This window comes from Cnephaeus nilssonii (assembly GCF_951640355.1).
Source record: "Cnephaeus nilssonii genome assembly, chromosome: 9".
Taxonomy (NCBI): Eukaryota; Metazoa; Chordata; class Mammalia; order Chiroptera; family Vespertilionidae; genus Cnephaeus; species Cnephaeus nilssonii.
Genome location: NC_137080.1, coordinates 44,484,902 through 44,506,728, shown reverse-complemented (window position 1 = coordinate 44,506,728; position 21,827 = coordinate 44,484,902). Strand labels below are relative to the sequence as shown.

At 40.3% G+C, this 21,827-nt stretch overlaps 1 protein-coding gene across 2 annotated transcripts in view; it reads right to left on the bottom strand.

The window, feature by feature from the left end:
- The window catches only part of USP45 (ubiquitin specific peptidase 45), a 60,080-nt gene that overhangs the window by 16,896 nt on the left and 21,357 nt on the right, over positions 1–21,827 (bottom strand). For both annotated transcript variants that reach the window (XM_079780944.1, XM_079780945.1), the window contains exons 6-11: positions 13,852–13,994; positions 13,362–13,457; positions 10,953–11,083; positions 5,944–6,031; positions 2,745–2,826; positions 582–673 (exon numbers count right to left, since the gene is read on the bottom strand). In XM_079780944.1, coding sequence (XP_079637070.1) covers positions 582–673; positions 2,745–2,826; positions 5,944–6,031; positions 10,953–11,083; positions 13,362–13,457; positions 13,852–13,994 — 632 coding nt within the window. The remainder of the gene's footprint in view (positions 1–581; positions 674–2,744; positions 2,827–5,943; positions 6,032–10,952; positions 11,084–13,361; positions 13,458–13,851; positions 13,995–21,827) is intronic.

Sequence of the window (21,827 nt, the reverse complement as noted above, 5' to 3'; positions counted from 1 at the left end):
AGCAACCGAAAGCCTATAAAAATTTATATGCCTTTAAATTGTTGTGAAAGGACAGATGGCATTCCATTCCACCAAATAAAAAGTATCACTAATTCAAAGATGAGTCAAGTGTACTTAATAAAATAAAATGAAATAAACTTCAACAAGTCATATAAAAATAAACTTTAAATCAAATGTGCTAGATCACCCTGGGTTATGTTAATACATTAAATTATTTCCATTGGAATTACATTTTACGGCAATGCATACATAGTTACATAACATAGTTATTCTCTTCACAGAACTTTATTTTATTTCCATCTAAACAAGTAGCTTACACATTCAAACATATTAAAATGACCTAACAGAACTTCACAGGTTTCTTGGGAGGAAAAATAAAATAACACATTTATTTTTAAAATTATAGGCTATGATTACTTTCTAAGAGTGAAGGATATATTTTAAGAAGATTTTCAAAAACTATTATGTAGTCATGTCACAAATAAAAGTAAATGACTACTGAAGATTATATGTGAAAGAAAATAATCAAAACGCTGGGATTATAATCTAGTCCATGCTGAAGTGAATTTCAAAGTACCTACGTTTGCACATTCTTCACACATGAGGGTGCTAGTTAATTCACCAATAAATATCCGATCTATGAAGTTCATTTTCACACCTTCGCTTCCATATGCTGTAAAAATAATACTTTTTAATGCAAAAACATGTCAACCATCAACCTTACATTGTAACATGGTGTGTTTTTCTGTTGATTCAAAAGAAATCTAAGGCAGATGTCCAGTGCCACATTTAATAATGTATTCTCCTATACGACATTATAATGTCTCTCTCCTTTACAGTTCTATAGAGAAAATGTGACTAGCAATGATAGTATTTCCAGAAATAACAAACTTCGTAAGAGGTAAAATAAAAGGAGCAGTAACTACAACTCATACTACATCTCAACTGCTCCCATTAAATTCTTTAAAGCCTCTGTGCCTGACCCAGAGGTAGAGGGATGGGAAAGGAGATTATGCTTTTAGGGCTACAGATGCCAGGACCCCAACTATGGAAATGACAGAGTATAAAAGACAAGTAAACACAGCATAGTGCAAAGAATTAATATGGCAGGTGAGGGCATGTGCCAGGGGGTAGGGGAGGCCAGGGGAAGGTCAATGGGGAAAAAAAGGAGACATATGTACTACTATTTGTAATACTTTAAACAATAAAATAAAATTTAAAAAAATAAAATAAAGAATTAATATGGCAATAAATAACTCAGTTACATGCATAACTGCTCAGTTACATTAAAATTGTCAGAATTATTCTGTTTGAAAAATCTATAATAATAAAAGCATAATATGCTAATTAGACCCGATGACCTTCCGGATGAAGCCAGGGCTGCGAGGGCAGCCGGTGCTGGCAGCCGGAGGAAGGAAGGCCTACTCGTGCACGAATTTCGTGCATCAGGCCTCTAGTATTTATATATCAAGGGAAATTATGCCTATAATTTGCTTCAAAATAATCTGGGGTTGGGAGAAAATAGATGAAACATAATACTCCAGGAATTGAATGTAATAAGTGGGGTGATGAGTACATGGATACATGGAGCTTCATATACTATTCCCTCCACTTAACAGAAGTTTGACATTTTTCCACAGTAAACACTGGGGGAGAAATATATTAACAAATCTATTCACTTCTATATTTTTTTAGGTCTCTACCTTCTAAAACATTGTATTTTTGCAATGAATGACAGAGCAGACATATTGGGCTATATAAATAAACATTTATTAATTATAATTGAGACATTATAGTAAACTAAGATGTTTCATTAAGAAAAATTGTACAAGGGGTTAATAGAAAAGATTACAAAACTGGAAAGAGATGAAAGAAAAACTGGGCCATTATTCTAAACATGCTCTAGATGGCACTATCTCAAAACAAAAGAGCATGCTTGAAAATCTACATTTAAAAAAACCTGAACCCTTAAAACTGCATATAAAATTTGGCATATATAATCACAACGTATATTTGTTTATATAGATATATAGGATGTACATATAATACTTCGAAAAATAAAAGTTAGAAAAGAGAATAAATAAAATACAAATAATATTTTAAGTGTCTACTAAAAATGATGCCTTTATACTACCATTAGTTAACATCTCAAGACAGAATATACATTTAGGACATGGTAAATCACTAATAACATAGACTATAAACCCACACTTAAATACTTATGAGTGACCACTTTGATTAAATAATCATTGTTTTTGCCCCACATTTTGGCTGAGGAAGAGATAACACTAGGAGTAAAGTAGACATGTGCACTTGACTTGTCAGTACTCCTTCAATAAATGTTTCCTTGCAGGAATCTTTGCAGCACTTAAGCACTGTCAAGTTAGAGTTAGATAATATCCATGAGTTCACTCATCCAAGCACACCTCAACTGCAAAATAGTCCAATATGATAAAAGTGAACTTCCAAATAAGGATGCTACCTTCAACCACCTTTCCAGGCTCCCTTAGAACCTCCTATTAAGAGCAATAGTGTCAATCTGTATACGTGATATTACTTTTATTTTTTAAAATTCACATGGATAAATTCTAACGTTTTCTTTCTATGACTGAGCCACTAGAATAAATATACCTTCATTTTAAGGCAACTATTTTACAGCATTCATTCACATAATGCTCAGTTCTTTTTCCCCTGTAAATATTTTCCTGTAGAATAAAATTTTAACAGTGAGAGAGTCAACATACCTTTGACTTTTTTCCTAGTTTCATCATCAGCAGTTTTAGTTGTTGGGTTGTTAAATGCTTTTAGAATGCTAGCTTGTATTCTCTATAAAACAAAGTTAATAAGAATTTATTAAAATCTATTATTTTAAAGCAGTATTCTGTGTTCTTTTAAATACCATCTGTTTTAGTAACAGTTAACTCCAGCCTCATCTTAATAAGAGAAGTATTTTCAAACAGCAAGGTACACTGGATCTCAGTTACTTAGTCTATAAAATAAAATGACTGAATTTTTTAAAAATTAAATCTGGTCCTAAAATTCCACGAATGAACAATTTTCCTATTTGGGGGAGAATATGGAATTACAGAAAAGTTCCTATGTTTAAGTTCTCTTTTGGGTTCAAATGTGTTTTTTCAGTCTACAAAAAGCAAGCAGCCTAGTCTCATCATACTTACAGGTTTAGAGTAACTTGTCCCACTTTTCCCTTCTCTCCCCTTTTCTCTCCATTTGTCTCCCTCCCCTCCCTCTGTCCCACTCTGTTCCTAAAAATGATGTAGTCCTTAATCAGGACAAAATGTCACAAATAAATCATATGAAATTTCTTGTCTATGAAGAAAACCTTAATATATAAGAAGCTTTTAAACTGGTCACATTGGCTTCCACACAGGTTATTTTATTTATATAAATATATGACTCAAGTCCAGAATATCAATTAATGTCCTCAAAGTTTATGTTTCCACATCTCTTCCATATGTTTTAGGAAAGATCCAACCTCACAGAAAATTTTTTTTAGAATAAATTAAAACTATATATTCTAAAAATAAAAGTGTATCTAAGCTAATGAATCATCTTTTATACTAATTATGCCCCTAATTAATGGATAAATTTAATCTTCTCCAATTCACATTTTAACAATGGGGTGAAAAGAATGTTTGTTCATTATCCTTCAAAATATTTTTTTAAAGTAATGTCTTAATCACAGGTTTTCATATGTGAAACTACTGTTTGATCTGGACTTCCTGGTGTAAAATGATATAATTCAGATTCTGTCTAAGCTAAAGTTGACTTACCTATGAAAAAAATAATTTCTTTAACTAAAATAAATTAGAATGGTGTGAAGTCCATGCAGGAGAAATATTTAATGGATATAAATGAAAGATTCCAATAAATACCAATGTTCACCTGTAATATATAACTGTAAAAAGGCTCTCTAGTTACTAGAAATAGACCTCTAACTCAATTAGAAGTCTGTATGTTTGTTTTCCAATTTGAACATTTTATTAATTTAAACATGAATTGCAATATGATTTAATGAGCTTTTACTATATTTTAAAATGTAAGCTATATTACTCTTTAAAAATATAAAAAAGTAAAAAATATATATAAAAAAGTAAAAGATACAATGAAGCTGATTAAATTATTAACTTTTAAACTATTAGACTTGTTTTGTTTTTATTGTATCCTAGCCATAAATGTATATTCTCTGCTCTATACTGTTAAAGAGTTACTTAATAGGTAATTCATCAAGTTGAATAAAATAAATGAGTTTAGGTCCATCTACAACCTCTCATTGTTAAAAGTCATGCTTTGAACCACTTAGGTTAAAAAGAGTTGGGTCAGGGAGCTACTAACAATTGCAGCACATTAATCAACTAGCACTACCCAAGTTCAACTATCTAAGTCTCCATCTTAAATTTCTTTTAAAAATAAGAATGCAAAAAAACTCAGTTTAAGTTAGCTGAAGTATTGTGCCTTTAAAAAATCCTATCCAATAATCTATTAAAGTGATATGTCTTTGAGAAGATAATAAAAAGGTAACATTTCTTTAGTGATAGCTCAAATTAAAAGGGAAAAAGTGAAGCATATATATTTGTAAGTTGAAAAGACTGATTATAAAAGAAGTTCTTATAGTAAATTTGATTTTATTTGCACATAAAAAATTTACGAGTTTTTGCACAAATGATCCCTTTAGGGCTCCATTCAATAAGAGCATATTGTAGTCCTGAACTTTATAGTTGTAAGAAAAAGACTTTGATGAAACAATATGAAAGGAGATCAGTAGTTTGTGATCATTACTAAAAGATTCTGGTGGCAGACCTAACGGTGTAGCCTTTCTTCCATTAAAAAACACAACTAACAGCTGTGGGTTCCCAGGCCAGACAATGCAGCTGCTGCCTGGGTACCACTGTAACGGACTGGCCTTGCTCACAGGACTGAGCAGATCCACACACTTGACATTTTAATTTTGCCACGCCGTCTAAAACCCTCACAGAGAGGAAGAAAGATAAGAGCTTTCAAAAACCAATGTTTCTTGCTATACTGCCTGAGTTTTTAGATACTGTGAATCCCAGTGTACCATTTTGACAAAACAGTAATTTAATTTGAAACAAAGAAGGCCATCCTATATAATAAAAGCCTAATATGCAAATTGTCCCCTCGGGCGGTCATTTGACCGCTCGCTATGACATGCGCTGACCACCACAGGGTGGCGCAGAACATGGTGGGTGTCGGCGATGTGGCACTGGCAGTGGGTGGCAGTGGGGGCACTGCCGGCCCCGACAGGCCCTGATGAGAGCAGGACTGCAGTGGGATGGTGGAGCAAGTGAGTGGGCGGCGCCAGGCTAAGGTGGGTGCAAGCAGGGGCCCAGGTGCTGCCCAGGGCCCAGAGGTCAGGTGGGACCTGCCCTTCCACACCAGACGCTCACGCTTCGATTGCCGGCCAGGCCTAGGGACCGCACCCATGCACGAGTTTTGTGCACCGGGCCTCTAGTCAAGTAATAGAAGGGAAATAGAATAAATGATAGGGATAGATTTTGTTGTTTTATTTGTGATAATGACAGAGAAAAACAATGTAAAGACATAAATTTTAATTCCATTTATAATGATTCATAACCATCATGTAGTAAACAATCCCAGCTATATCCCCCTTCACCTGGATTCTTAGATCCATTTTCTTTATTTAAGCTAGTTTTAATTGATTTCTGTTCATCATAGCCAAAGAACATTAACTAATAAAGAATAGGGGTTGTGACAGAGTGAAAGAAAATAACCTTATAGAACAGTAAAAAAAAAAAACAAAACAAGAGAGAAGAAGAAATAGAATAGTGAGAAAAAATCAAGTTAACCTCCTAACCGCACATAAAAATTATAGTAGAAATGAAATCCTTCAGTTTTGTACCCTCTTCTTAAAAAGTATATGTGATAAACATAAAGAAACCTGACCTTTGTTTCTTCAGTCCTCACTGAATCCAGCAAATAATGCAGGAGCTCCTGACTGTCCTGTTGCTGAAAATCTTTAAATCGAGGGGCCCTATGATTTAAAAACAGCAGGAAAGAAAAAAAGATCATTTCATCAACAATATATTACTAATATTTAAATCACTTTATAATAACATATAGCCAAAGATTCAATTTACTTCTTTTTGTACTAAGTCAAAATGTGATTACTGTTCCAATTAGGAAGAGACCTTAAGTGTACTGAGAACAATATGGCTATCATTTATTGGGCAACTATTACATGCAAACCACATATGTGTTTCACATACTCACAACTATAAACCTACTTTTATCCCATCCTGTATACACATATGTAAAATCAAATCAGTTATATCCACATGTACGATATAGAGAGATATACAAAACACAGTAAGCAAAACAAGCAACTTGCAGACAATTTTTATGTCTGTATGTGCATAATGACTTTTAAAATAAAAAAAATACTACTAATTTAAATTTTCATATCTATTACTTTAATAATAATTTATTAACAATTTATAAATCTTTATAAAATTAGAAACACAGTTATTTTGGATAGAGTCTAAAACTAATTTCTAAAGTACATATATCCTAAAAATTTCTTAATTTTATGAGGCACCTATGTTTCTGAGGCTTTGCAGGGATCTTTTTGTTCCTCAGGCTTTAAAAAAAAAACACAGCATTTGCCAAGCAAATGAAACATACAATACGCCCTCTATATTTTAGACTACATCCTATATAATAAAGAGGTAATATGCAAATTGACTGTCACTCCAACACACAAGATGGCCACCCCATGTGGTCAAAGATGGCCGCCACAAGATGGCCAGCAGGGGAGGACAGTTGGGAGGGACCAGGCCTGCAAGGGAGGGCAGTTAGGGGTGACTGGACCAGCAGAGGAGGGCAGTTGGGGGCAACCAGGCCTACAGGGGAGGACAGTTAGTGGGGGACACAGGTCTGCAGGGGACAGCAGTTGGGGAGGACCAGGCCTGCAGGGGAGAGCAGTTGGGGGGGACCAGGCCTGAAGGGGAGGGCAGTTGGGGGCAATTGGGCCGGCAGGGGAGAGCAGTTAGGGGTGACCAGGCTGGCAGGGGAGGACAGTTAGGAGTGACCAGGATGGCAGGGGAGGGCAGTTAGGGGCAATCGGGCTGGCAGGGGAGTGGTTAGGGGGTGATCAGGCTGGCAGGCAGAAGTGATTAGGGGCAATCAAGCAGGCAGGCAGGTGAGCGGTTGGGAGCCAGCAGTCCTGGATTGTGAGAAGGATGTCCAACTGCCCCCGTTTAGGCCTGATCCTGGTGAAACAGGTAGTCGGACATCCCTCAAGGGGTTCCAGATTGGAGAGGGTGCAGGCTGGGCTGAGGGACACCACCCACCTCGTGCACGAATTTCGTGCACCGGGCCTCTAGTTTAATATGATGGCACATTAGACTAAGTGAAATAAGCCAGTCACAGAAAGGCAGATACTGCATTACTCCATTTATATGAGGAATCTGAAATACTCAAATGCATAGAATCAAAGGATGGAATGATAGTTGTGAGGGGCTGGAGTGAGGTGCAAAGGTGGAGTTGCTAATCTATAGGCATAAAGTTTCAGTCGAGCAAGATGAATAAGCCCTAGAGATCTGCTGTACAACACTGTACCTATAGTCAACAATAATATATTATACACAAAAAAATTTTAACAGGGCAGAGTTTGTGTTGTATTCTTTACACAATACATTTTTTATAAACAAATTAACATTGGTACACTACTATGAGACAAAATATAAAGATGAGTGGATTAGAAAACTGTGGTACATCTACACAATGGAATACTACGCTGCTATAAAAAAGGAATTCTTACCATTTGCAACAGCATGGATGGAACTGGAGAGCATTATGCTAAGTGAAATAAGCCAGTCAGTGAAAGAAAAATACCACATGATCTCACTCATTTATGGATAATAAAAAACATTATAAACTGATAAAAATAGATACAGAGGCAGAGAAGCATCGAACAGATTGTCAAACTACAGCAGGAAGGCTGGCGAGGGTTGGGGTGGGGTAGGTAAGAGATCAACCAAAGGACTTGTATGCATGCATATAAGCATAACCAATGGATGCAAGATACTGGGAGGGGGGTGAGGGCATGTGCCGGGGGTTAGAGGAGGCTGGGGGAAGGTCAAATGGGGAAAAAAAGGAGACATATGTACTACTATTTGTAATACTTTAAACAATTAAAAAAAAAAAAAACCCTGGGGAAAAAAAGCAATATCATGACACAAATAATGAGCTTAAATTAAAATGAAACTTTAAAGAGTGTAGATATTAAAAAAAAAAAAAAGCAAGTTCATGTTTAAAGAATTTTGTTTCTACATATTTTAGTTCATTGTGGACTAAACTAGTTTATGAGCTCCATGACAAGGCCCATTTTAAACATATGACATGTTGTGTACCTGGATTCTAGCGAGTACTGACAACAGAGTTCTCATTTTTCTAGATGTAGGAATAAGTACATACATTAAAGTTAAGTCACGACCTTTATGGTATGTGTTTATTTCCACGCACTCAAATATTTTGTTTTTAAATATATATATTACAGGCCCGGTGCACAAATTCATGCAGTGGTGGGGTCCCTTGGCCTGGCCTGTGCTCTCTCGCAATCCGGGAACCCTCGGGGAATGTTGGACTGCTGGTTTCAGCCGGATCCCCCAGGCCAGGCCGAGGGACCCCACCGGTGCACAAATCCGGGCACTGGGCCTCTACTATGCATATAAGATCTTTGGTTAATCTCTTCCCGCCCTCCCTCTTTCCCCCTTCCCTCTGAGATTCATCAGTCTGTTCCATGTTTCCATGCCTGTGCATTGAGCGTCTGCCCCCTGGTGGTCAGTGTGCATCATAGCTACTGGTCAAATGGTCAAACAGTGGTTCAGTCGCTTAGGCTTTTATATTTTATATATATATATTTTTTTATTGTTTCAGAAAGGATGTGAGAGGGAGAGAAAGATAGAAACATCAATGATGAGAGAGAATCATTGATCGGCTGTCTCCTACATGTTCCCTACTGGGGATCAAGCTAGCAACCCTGGCATGTGCCCTTCAGTCCACAGACCGACACTCTACCCACTGAGCCAAACCAGCTAGGGCCTAAATATATTTTAATTGATTTCAGAGAGGAAGGGAGAATGAGAAACATCAAGGATGAGAGAGAATCATTGATCAGCTGTCTCCTGCAGGATCGAGCCCCCAACCCGGGCATGTGCCCTGATGGGGAATCGAGCCATGACCTTCTGGTTCATAGATTGAGGCTCAACCACTGAGCCACACCAGCCGGGCAAACATTTTGTTTTTAAACATTTTGTAACATCTTGAGAAATTCACTTAAACTCTATTTGCCTCAAAGCTCATCTTTTAAAATAAAGAAACTAGGATAGATGATCTATTATAGCACCTTTTAAGATCTTACAATTCCATAATTTTCATATTTTATTGTGTTACATGATGGGCTTCTTTTTATTTAAAAAAAAATCTTTATTGTTGCGAGTATTAAAGATGTCCCCTTTTTCCCCTCCATTGCCCCTTCTACCTGATTCCCACCCTGTTCAAGGCCTTCACCATCCTATTGTCTGTGTCCATAGGTAATGCATAATCATGGCTTAACTGTCTATGTGAATCCTGGCTTTGTCACTATGAAATGGGGTAAAGTACTCAACTGCCATGAGTCTCAGTTTCCTTATATATAAAATGGGGATAAATAATCGCTTCTTCAGAGTTTTATAAGATATAATTTCCCAGCCCCGCTGGCTGGCTTAGTGGTTGAGCATCAACCTATGAACCAGGAGGTCATGGTTCGATTCCGGGTCAGGGCACATGCCCAGGTTGCAGGCTCAATCCCCAGTGTGGAGTGTGCAGGAGGCGGCCCATCAATTATTTCTATTTCACTCTCCTTCTCCCTTCCTCTCTGAAATCAATAAAAAAATATATATTTTAAAAACGATATAATTTTCATAGACCACAGAGCTGCAACTAAACAATGTTAATTCTTCCTCTTGGTATCTAGGCAATAATAGCAATCCTATATAATAAAGAGGTAATATGCAAATTGACCATCACACCCTTGCACAAGATGGCCGCCCCATGTGGTCATAAGATGGTTGCCACAAGATGGCCGGCAGGGGAGGGCAGTTAGGGGTGACCAGGCCAGCAGGGGAGGGCAGTTGGGGGTGACCAGGTCAGCAGGGGAGGGCAGTTAGGGGTAACCGGACTGGCAGGGGAGGGCAGTTAGGGGCGACCAGGCCAGCAGGGGAGGGCAGTTGGGGGTGACCAGGTCGGCAGGGGAGGGCAGTTAGGGGTGACCGGGCTGGCAGGGGAGGGCAGTTAGGGGCGACCAGGCCAGCAGGGGAGGGCAGTTGGGGGTGACCAGGTCAGCAGGGGAGGGCAGTTAGGGGCAACCAGGCCAGCAGGGGAGGGCAGTTAGGGGCGACTAGGCCAGCAGGGGAGGGCAGTTGGGGGTGACCAGGTCGGCAGGGGAGGGCAGTTAGGGGTGACCGGGCTGGCAGGGGAGGGCAGTTGGGGGGCGATTGGGCTGGCAGGGGAGGGCAGTTGGGGGCAATCAAGCCGGTAGGGGAGCAGTTAGGCATTGATCAGGCTGGCAGAGGAGAGGTTAGGGTGTGGATCAGGCTGGCAGGCAGAATCGGTTAGGGGCAATCAGGCAGGCAGGCAGGCGAGCGGTTGGGAGCCAGCAGTCCCAGATTGTGAGAGGGATGTCTGACTGCCAGTTTAGGGATCGGGCCTAAACCGGTAGTCGGACATCCCCCGAGGGGTCCCAGATTAGAGAGGGTGCAAGCTGGGCTGAGGGACACCCCCACACCAGTGCACAAATTTCATGCACTGGGCCTCTAGTGTTACAGTAAGACTGAAAGTACTCATATTAAGTATAAACACAATAGCATTTTGTAACTCATGATTACTTATATTAACAATGTAGGTGCACCCACTTCTGACAAAGCTGATTGAAGAGAGCTTTAGGAGACAGCGATCCTTTGTCAGTTTCCTTCATGCTGTGAAGAAACAGGACCAAGGCCGAGGTCAGTGGTCCAGGGCTTGAAAGTTCCACCATTAATGGATCCTTTAAAAACATGATCAACTCTATGTCAGAAATATATATTATTTTAAATCAAACAGTTCTATTTTGTTTCAGTGATGACAACTAAATTCCTTCAACTCAATTAAAAAACTTTAGTCCCTCATATATAAAAATATAAAAATGAAAATTAAGGGGAGGGTAGTTATCTTGAAAAACACAGGTATTCTTGAAAAACACAGGTATTCTCAGTGGTTGAAAAACACAGGTATTCTCATATCATCTGCCCTTGAAAAACACAGGTATTCTCATATCATCTGCCCTTTACTAGTACTTAATAAAACTATTAGCTTAAGAATGAAATCACCAATTTTTAGTTGCTTATAACTGTCCCTTAATGTGCTCTTCTAAAAGTAAAATTCTTCATCTACTTGATATTTGTACATTTTCACAAATAATCATAAATTATATTTATATTAGCAAAACTCCACACCCTTCTTTCCCCCAAATATTTTACTGTTAAATAAGGAATGGGGGGAAATTGGTATACCATCTCCCTCTCTTTTAAAGGAGAGAGCCCTAACCGGTTTGGCTCAGTGGATAGAGCGTCGGCCTGCAGACTCAAGGGTCCCAGGTTCGATTCCGGTCAAGGGCATGTACCTTGGTTGCGGGCACATCCCCAGTAGGAGGTGTGCAGGAGTCAGCTGATTGATGTTTCTCTCTCATCGATGTTTCTGACTCTCTATCCCTCTCCCTTCCTCTCTGTAAAAAAATCAATAAAATATATATTGTTTTAAAAATAAAAAATAAATAAAGGAGAGAGACAAAAAGGTGGGCAAAAGTAGCTTAAATTGGTGAAGGATCAATGCACTTTATTCTAGAATTTCTATCCCATCACGTTTTGTTTTCTAAAATGTTTTTTTCCCCAGTAACACCCCTCTCCTTATGCATAATGAGTAAAAAAGCAGATCCCAAATATAATCCTCGAACATTATAGTATGTTATCTTCTAGGATAACTGCAACCTGGGTATGTGCCCTGACCTGGAATTGAACCCACCCCCTTTTGGTGCATGGGGAAAGGGATGACACTCAACCAACTGAGCCATACTGGCCAGGGCTCACCTCACTTTAGAAAAGGGCATTGGGATCTACCATAAAAATAGTAAGGAGCTGTACTGGCAATGAATTTATAGTCTGATTTTTCAATAATATTGTCTTTCAAAACTGTCTCCTTGGAAGAAAAAAATCTAAGATTACTACAATGGGCTAAGAAATTTTAGAAGAACTCTTAAGTATTTTTGAAAACCATATCATGAGCTATTCATACACTCTTTCTTCTAAAACACACACACACACACACACACACACACACACACACACACACACACATCAATTTCTAATCATTACTACTAATGTTAATGCCCTCCAGCCAAAGACCACCAGGAACACACGTGCAGTTGAACAAGGTGGGTTTACTACTTGATGCACTGAGGGAGAACACGAACCATGGGGTGTCTTAATAAGAGCGTATTTGAAAGAACCAATATAGGATTGGGGCTCTAGTTGGGTAATTCAGCAGGGACGCTAAGCAAGCAGAGGTCTGCTCTTGATTGGATAATGTCAGAAAGTGGGGGTAATTCTATGATTAAGTATCTCAATAAATCTTATATGTGGATGTGTGGGGGGGAGATGAGAATGAAGATAAAGCTATAACTAACAAAGAAATAGCACTCAGAAGGCCTGGGGGATGCAGGGTGGAGGGGGTCAATGGGGGAAAAAACAAAGGGGACATCTGTAATACTTTTAGCAATAAAGATAAATTTAAAAAAGGAAAAGAAAGAGCACTCATTTTGGCCAACAGACAGGTTGTTTAGAATTTTCTAAGTGATAGAGCAACCTGGTTATTTGAAATCATGAAGTGACCTTGCTTTGCCTCATTTATTGGATTGAACGTAGCCTAGCCTGGGGTTGGTATTCTGTGAAATTGTTTGAAGAACATGGCCTACCTGTGGGTGCCAGGCCAGCTTCTGAATGTCAGAGGTTGCTTTTTTCCCTCCTCATTAGCTTAAAAACCTATGATCAAATTAGGCTTCAAAAAAACCTTTAGATGTTCACTATTAAAAGTAATCTATCTTTAAAGAACAAAAATGCTATAGTTAAGCAAATGGCACCAGTAACTACAAAACAGGAGCTCTAGACATTTTACTCAACAAAAGTCAAACTCCCTGCCCGGGCTGGTGTGGCTCAGTTGGTTGAGGGTCACTCTGAAAGGACGCTGGTTCATCTCACAAGAGCTCTTATCCAGATAGTTACATTTCTTACCATCTGAGAATCTGACGAAGGGAAAATCTTGAGTATTGTACCATTTTCTTTTATCTCATTCATCAGTTCAATAAGAATGTAAGACTGTGCCAAGTTCTAAAAGAAAACAAAAGTAAAGTCTTCTGATTCAGGTATTCTATGCCTCTGATTTTATGGAATAAATTACTCTTTCTAAGTTTCAAATTTCATCTTGCATAGAAAAGGTTTTTTAACTTAAAAAAATTTACTGAGTACAGTTTACATTTAATAAATGTCATGGTTACTGATAGAGCCATGGTAAAATACAGAGAAGACATTTAAGAAGCACGATGGAAATGGAAGGTTTATGTATGTGTATGACGATGGCTAAAGATAGCCTAAAACAAACAAAAAGAAAAAAAATTTCTAGATGAATATTTAGTAGTCATTTGACAGGTTACAGGTGTGCAAACAAATATAAATTAATTAAAATGATCTTTGACATTTTACAAAGCTTTCGGATACCTCTTACCTGCATAACCGCATTAAAAAAGCAAGTATTTCCTAAATTCGTAATTCCTTTTACAGATGTTACACTGTTGCCTTTTTTCCCCTTCTTTTTTTCATCTGTTTCATGTTTTTCTTCACAAAGTTTTATAATTCTAGAAAATGCATCTAAGTTAGAGAAAACATAACTGACATGAAATGTAAAATTAAGTATATATCATTTGACATCATTTAAATACATTATTTGACATTAAATAAGCTGTTTCCCCTGAATCAGTACTCCTGAAGGACAGGAACACAAACAAATAACTGTCTTGAGTTTTGTATCTTACTACTAACGCACTTCATTTTAATTCATGTTAATTTACACATCTGTACCTCACACCACATTGCAGAGTAAGCTCCAGATTAATTGAAAAATCCTACATAATAAAATGGTAATATGTAAATTACCATCACTCCGCTACGCCCATGATTGGGCCAGCAGGAGGGGCAGGGGGCGGGACTCAGGGTGGCCGGGGTAGCTGATTGGGCCAGCAGGACGCTGAGCTCGCGGCGCCACTGGCACTGCGAGCTCAGCGTCTGTGCCATGGCTGCGCCGGCCTTTCGAAAGCCTCCGCAGCGCCGGAGGCTTTCGGAAGGCCTGGGGCACCGGCGGACAGCCGGCCAGGTCCCCCGCGATCAAAGGCCAAAGCGGGGGACCTGGCCGGCTGTATGCTCCGGCGCAAGGCCTTTCGAAAGCCTCCGCAGCAGCCGGAGGCTTTCAGAAGGCCTGGGGCACCGGCGGACAGCCAGCCCGCTGGTGCACCAGGTGCATGATTAAATCATGCACTGGGCCTCTAGTTAAGTATAAAAGAGTAAAGTTAAAACATGAGTACAAAAGATCCAGATCTTGGTTTCTAAATACCATCCCTTACTAAAAGAAATGTAGACTCCTTGAAGAAAAGGCTGATTCTTAACCTGGGGCAGCAAAGAGGCCAAATGAGCCTACCACATTATTGTGCCAAAAAATAAGGAAGTACTCCCAAAAAAGTGATAAATATGTCAAAATACACAGGTGCCATTTCTAATAGGTTCCCATGAGTCCAATGTGGGACAGTTTGAATATAAAACTTAAAAAGGGCACTAGCAGATTATAATTCACTGGATAAAATTAAAGTGATTCTGAATTGATAATAAATTTTAAAGTGGGGATGGAAGGGAGAAAATTTCCTTACAAGAGAATGCCAACTAATAAACAAAAAAATTTATGAAATTAGAAAATCACTATACAATGGCAATTTTTTTTTTTTTGGTATTCTTGCAAATTTTCTATATTTGAAAATGTCAAATAAAAAGTTAAAAATTAACATAATTATAATATAAAAGCTAAAATACCTAAGTGTATAGTACATTAAGTCCATGTTTTGGGTTTACTAACTTGTATAATTAATGCAAATTTGAAACTTATAGTATAATGTTTAATAACAATATGAAAATGAAGAACAATTCCTAACACTCATGAACTAATACAATTATACCTATTTAACAGCAGATTATTTTCTGTATCATTATTATTTGAAGTTTGACAGGAAAGTCCCAGATTCTCAAATCTTTTGGTTTCAACTGAATGTTCTTTTAAATCCCTTTCAGTCCTCAGATTGTGTAGTTCTTTACAATTATATACAGTACTTTACTCATCTAATACTGACATGCTGCCTTGCATTGCCAATTAACTGCTAAATGCTTGGCTGTTTGACCCTATAATCAGATGAATGCTCCTTCTCCCACAGGGGTGTGATGTTGAAGAGAACATACATAATAAAAAGTTGCCCTAGCCGGTTTGGCTCAGTGGATAGAGCGTCAGCCTGCGGGCTGAAGGGTCCCAGGTTTGATTCTGGCCAAGGGCATATGCCTGGGTTGCGGGCTCAATCCCCAGTAGGGGGCATGCAGGAGGCAGCTGATCAATGACTCTCTCTCATCATTGATGTTTCTCTCTATCCCTCTCTAAAATAAATAAAAATATTAAAAAGTCAATATAAATGAAAACCTACAAGATTAAACAGCAAATAGAGTAGACTTGTAGCCTCCCATGTGTCTGATGAGCTCCCCATCCTGCCCTCTGTACAGAAGCATTACGGGAGATGAACAGAGGTGGAGGTGGCCCTGTTCTCAGGACAGGAGCAAGAAACCACCATAAAGAGAAACTTTAGTCTTGGTGCTGGCAGACTCATGTCACACATATGCTATTGGTTCAAACAAAGCTTGACTTAGCACCTTTGACTTTTGGCCCCAACCCCCCAAAAAATAAGGCCTCAACAGACGGGCTCCAGTATCAATCAAGTGAGGTTATTAACACATTTTCTCATGGACTTGTCATAAGGATTAAATGAACTGCTATTTGCAAAGTAGTTTGGCATGGTAAGCACTGTGTGTGTGAAAAACAGTCCAGAACGCACACCAAAAATTATTTGTGACAGAATTTGAATCTTCATGAGCTATTCTTCATGTCTACTGCTTATCTGCTCTCACTTTTTTTCTTTTTTTTTTTTTTTTTTTTTTTTTTTTTTTTTTAAATTTCTTTATTGATTAAGGTGTCATATATTTGTCCTCATCCCCCCATTCCCATCCCACCCCCCTCCCCATGGATGCCCCAACCCTCTGTTGAACTTAAGCATTGGTTAGGCTCATATGCATGCACACAAGACCTTTGGTTGATCTCTCCCCCCTCCCCCCACCCTCCCCTATCCTCCCTCTGAGGCCCGATAGTCCGATCGATGCCTCCTTGTTTCTGGTTCTGTTCTTGTTCATCAGTCTATGTTGTTCATCATTTCCCCTAGATGAGCGAAATCATGTGTCACTAGAGATATACTTATAAGAATTGAATGTGCGACGAGCAATAATAGTTATGCTGACAGGCAAATGAATCAGTCTGTAGTGAGTTTCTTTCTGGTCCAACAGTTCTTTTGAGCTCCAATATCAATGTCCACCAGTTCCTTATGAGTACATGTCGGCACTGACCCCTCAGCTCTGGATGGTGGACAAATGGTGGTAATGCAGGTCCGACTCCCTCTGGTTTGGTCTCGGCCGGATCCAGGGGCACGGCTTCACCTGGATCCAGGGGCCCACGGCCTCACCCGGACCCGGGATCCAGTCTCACTCGGATCTAGGGGCACACAGCCTCGCCCAGACCCAGGATTCAGCTTCATCCGGACCCAGGGGCGCATGGCCTCACCCGGACCCAGGGGCGCGTGGCCTCTCCCAGACCCAGGGTCGCGTGGCCTCACCCGGATCCAGGGGCCCACGGCCTCACCCGGACCCGGGACCCAGGCTCACCCGGATCCAGGGGCCCACGGCCTCACCCGGACCCGGGGCCAGGCTCACCCGGATCCAGGGGCCCAGGGCCTCACCCGGACCCGGGGCCCAGGCTCACCCGGATCCAGGGGCCCAAGGCCTCACCCGGACCCGGGGCCCAGGCTCACCCGGATCCAGGGGCCCAGGGCCTCACCCGGACCCGGGGCCCAGGCTCACCCGGATCCAGGGGCCCAGGGCCTCGCCCGGACCCAGGGCCAGGCTCACCCGGATCCAGGGGCCCAGGGCCTCCCCCGGACCCGGGACCCAGGCTCACCCGGATCCAGGGGCCCAGGGCCTCCCCCGGACCCGGGACCCAGGCTCACCCGGATCCAGGGGCCCAGGGCCTCACCCGGACCCGGGGCCCAGGCTCACCCGGATCCAGGGGCCCAGGGCCTCCCCCGGACCCGGGACCCAGGCTCACCCGGATCCAGGGGCCCAGGGCCTCGCCCGGACCCAGGGCCAGGCTCACCCGGATCCAGGGGCCCAGGGCCTCGCCCGGACCCGGGGCCAGGCTCACCCGGATCCAGGGGCCCAGGGCCTCGCCCGGACCGGGGACCCAGGCTCACCCGGATCCAGGGGCCCAGGGCCTCCCCCGGACCCGGGACCCAGGCTCACCCGGATCCAGGGGCCCAGGGCCTCCCCCGGACCCGGGACCCAGGCTCACCCGGATCCAGGGGCCCAGGGCCTCGCCCGGACCCGGGACCCAGGCTCACCCGGATCCAGGGGCCCAGGGCCTCGCCCGGACCCGGGACCCAGGCTCACCCGGATCCAGGGGCCCAGGGCCTCGCCCGGACCCGGGACCCAGGCTCACCCGGATCCAGGGGCCCAGGGCCTCGCCCGGACCCGGGACCCAGGCTCACCCGGATCCAGGGGCCCAGGGCCTCGCCCGGACCCGGGACCCAGGCTCACCCGGATCCAGGGGCCCAGGGCCTCGCCCGGACCCGGGACCCAGGCTCACCCGGATCCAGGGGCCCAGGGCCTCGCCCGGACCCGGGACCCAGGCTCACCCGGATCCAGGGGCCCAGGTCACTTTTTTTCTTCTCTTTAATCATTCCCTGTACTTTCTGAGTTTTTTCCCCTCAAGTTTATCTATCTCTTATTTCTAATTGGATTTTCTGAATTGCTAATACAAGTTTTGCCTTTTATATTGACTTCGTGGTTTTCATAATTTCTTTTTTTTTTTACTTGGTTACTTTTTTTTTATTAAGGTATTATATGTGTACATATCTTACCATTGCCCCCCCCCCCCGAACCCCACTACCATACATGCCCTCACCCCCCAGAGTTTTGTGTTCATTGGTTATGCTTATACTTGCATACAAGTCCTTCGGTTGATCTCTTATCTCCCCTGGTTTTCATAATTTCTTGGTTTTTCTTTTGAACATGTGAAAATATCTCATTGAGAAAAAATGTATTGGTGGCTTCTAAGATGTTTTTTATCATTAAGCCAATTGATTGCATGGAAAAGATTTTTCTTTCAATTTAGTTCTTATTACTTATTGTAATATCTGGAGGGCAGGAGGAGAGATCTTTCTTGTTCTTCACTGTGTTAAGAACACAGAGCTTAGCAGCAAAGGCTGGTACAATTAGTGGAGGTCACTGAAATGTGGAGGCCAGGCATGGAGGAAAGAGGAAGCAAGAGAAAGCCGGACAGTATTCAAACTTGCAAGTGAAAAATGCCAGTCAGTGCTTAGGAAGCATTACACAAACAAGAAGCTGGCTGGGTTGGTAAACAAGAGCAGCCCACCTCTTCATTATTGTATCTGACATTCCAACTGGAGGCTGAAATCAGCAGGTTTCAGGCTCTCACTAGAGCTATTGCCACTAAATGGTTTCATAGTGATATGTAAGAGATTTAAGATGAAAGAGTAATTAAACCCAAGCATTACTCCATTTTTTTTGGCACGAGGCTGTTCTCGGATTTTATATTTACGAAACTCAGTCTCCAACAGGTTAAGTGATTTGCCCACAATCATAATGGTACCCTTTTCATTATAAATTCATTGCCATTTACCACCTAATTTCTCTTCAGTGATTTATGTACAATGAGAAGAATTATAAAAGATAGTAGGGCAACGTTCTTACAAATTTGGGTATATGCAACCCTGAACAAATATGGCTCTTCAATAGTATTTCCTTTAGTTAACATTCTTAATAAATGTTGCCATATTTTTAGCTTATTAACATAAAAACAGAGTGATTAGGGGAACTAAACTATATAGATTATATTAACTATATATAAATAGATTACATATTTAACACACATTTCTTATTCACTTGGGAAAATACGTCCAGAAACTATATTTTAATCTTATAAAAACATATTGCATTTTTAAACCATAACATGCAAATTACTTATGTATCTGTGTACTACATTTACCCATTAGATTTCAAAACATCTGGGATAACATCCTAAAGTAAACAATGTTCATAAGACCATCTGGACAAAACTGCAGGCAAAAAAAAAGCATAAACATATGGAAAAACAGATTTTACCCTTCCCTTCAGCAGTAAGGGATGACAAATGTCGAACCTAGATATATCCACGCTTCACTGTGTGATGCTTTTCAGCACCACCTGGCTCTCCATGCAGGGCCACCAAATATGGACAGCACTGCCAGAGAGAACATATCCACAGGGCAGTGGCAATAAAAATAGTTTACTTCATGGTTAAATAGCTACTTTACACAAGTGGCAAGGATCTATTTGTTGACTTTTACATATAAGTCTGTGAGAACATATTCAAAATGAATTATGCTATTGAACTTGAATATTAAATAGATCAGATAATTTAATGAGAAAATAAAAATTTTTCTAATAACTATTTACATTTGTTTGATCTAAAGTGCAAGTTTTATGAACAAAAACAGATGCAGAGACAGAGAAGCATCGATCAGACCATCAAACCTCAGAGGGAAGGTAGGGGAGGGTGGGGAAAGGGGGAGAGATCAATCAAAGGGCTTGTATGCATGCATATAAGCCTAACCAATGGACACACACAACAGGGGGGTGAGGGCATGAGTGGGGGGTGAGGGGGGAATTGGGGATTAAGGACACATATGTAATACCTTAATCAATAAAGAAATTAAAAAAATAAAATAAAGTGCCAGTTTTTCATTTTACTAAATAGCACATTTATAAAATGTAACCATTCAAATTCAATTGATTTAACAAATGTCCATTGAACCACTACCTATAAATACTCAACTGCTTAGGATTTATGGCTACAGTATAAGATAGTGAACAACACAGAGATAGTAAGCCTTAACTGCATGAGAATATCTTAGTAAAACTTTAGAAACTAAGCATACATGTACATTTACTCACTAAGAAACTGTCAACTTGAAAGTTTAAGATTCTAGATTAAAACTAGGATGTCTGAGAATCAGTTTCTCAATTATCTGACATGCAAACAGGTATGTTTTAATAAAAAGCAATTTATTACTTCTACTAAAGAATGATTACTGATCATTTTGTTTTGAGAGACAACAAAGCTTTCTCAATCTAGCAATGATTCTAAATCTTACTCACTTAAGGACTCTTTCTTCATAAACACAGAACCAAATGCACCAAAGACTGAACTTCAAAATGTTTTAAAGTATAGCATAATTAATAAGACAAAGCTGCAACAGCAATAGCAAAAAAAGACTAATTATACAAAATTCTGATTATCATTTGTTTTGTTCTCAAGTTTTACCTGAATGCACGACATGATTAGAAAGAATTTCAGGGTTAGAAGATTATTTTATTAAAAGGGATTTACTCTATCTCACCTCTATATTACCAACACTGTCATTAGATACTGCACGTGTGTAATCAAGTAACATAGACACCAGAATGTAAAGAACACTGAGAGAAAACTTCAGGCATTCTAGGTAAAAGTTTTAAAGCTCTTTTATGTCTCTGAAGTTTACCTTTAAGCCTATAATCTGAGTACTCAGAGCTGCTAGTTAATTGATTAACCTGCTAAGGTTTTATACATACTCAGGTCTTGCAAGAAAACTGGATGAAGCACCAGCAAAGTACAACACCCTCCCCGCCCCCCAAAAAAGAAAGATTGATGGACCTGGCAACAATGACATTAAGAACTTCATTAATATCTAAAACCCTCTAAAAACTGTCAACAAATTAAATAGGGAAAAAGGGTGCTCTTGCCAACTGAACCTTTTGTATTATCTTTGTGGAAGGTAGTTTAGCAACAGTAAAATTTAAGATATGTTTATAAATTGGCCAGAAATCCCCCCAAATTTAACCTACAGAAATAAAAGAGCAAGTACATAGAGATGCAGTTTTTTCTTATCATGGGAGAAAATTGAAAATAACCAATAGTGGATTTGTAGCCAAGTAATATTAAATGTCTCTTTTCTCAAAGGTATAAATATTTGCACATTACTTTGGTTAAACCAGAAGGGGAACACTGGTGCTTCCCAAGTTTCCCAGAGGCATGGGAAAAGTAAACTTATTTGGTTGCTTGCTTATTTAAAAAAAAAAAAAAAGTTTGGGAGCATTATCTCCTCTGATAATTGTCCCCAATGCAGAGAGATATGAAATCAGATAGTAGTAATAGAGAGTAGATTCAAACCCCAGCAGGCTGGCTTCAGAATCTGTACACTTAAACATTATGATCTACTATTTTTCTGTATAATAATGGTTAAGGTTAATATGTGT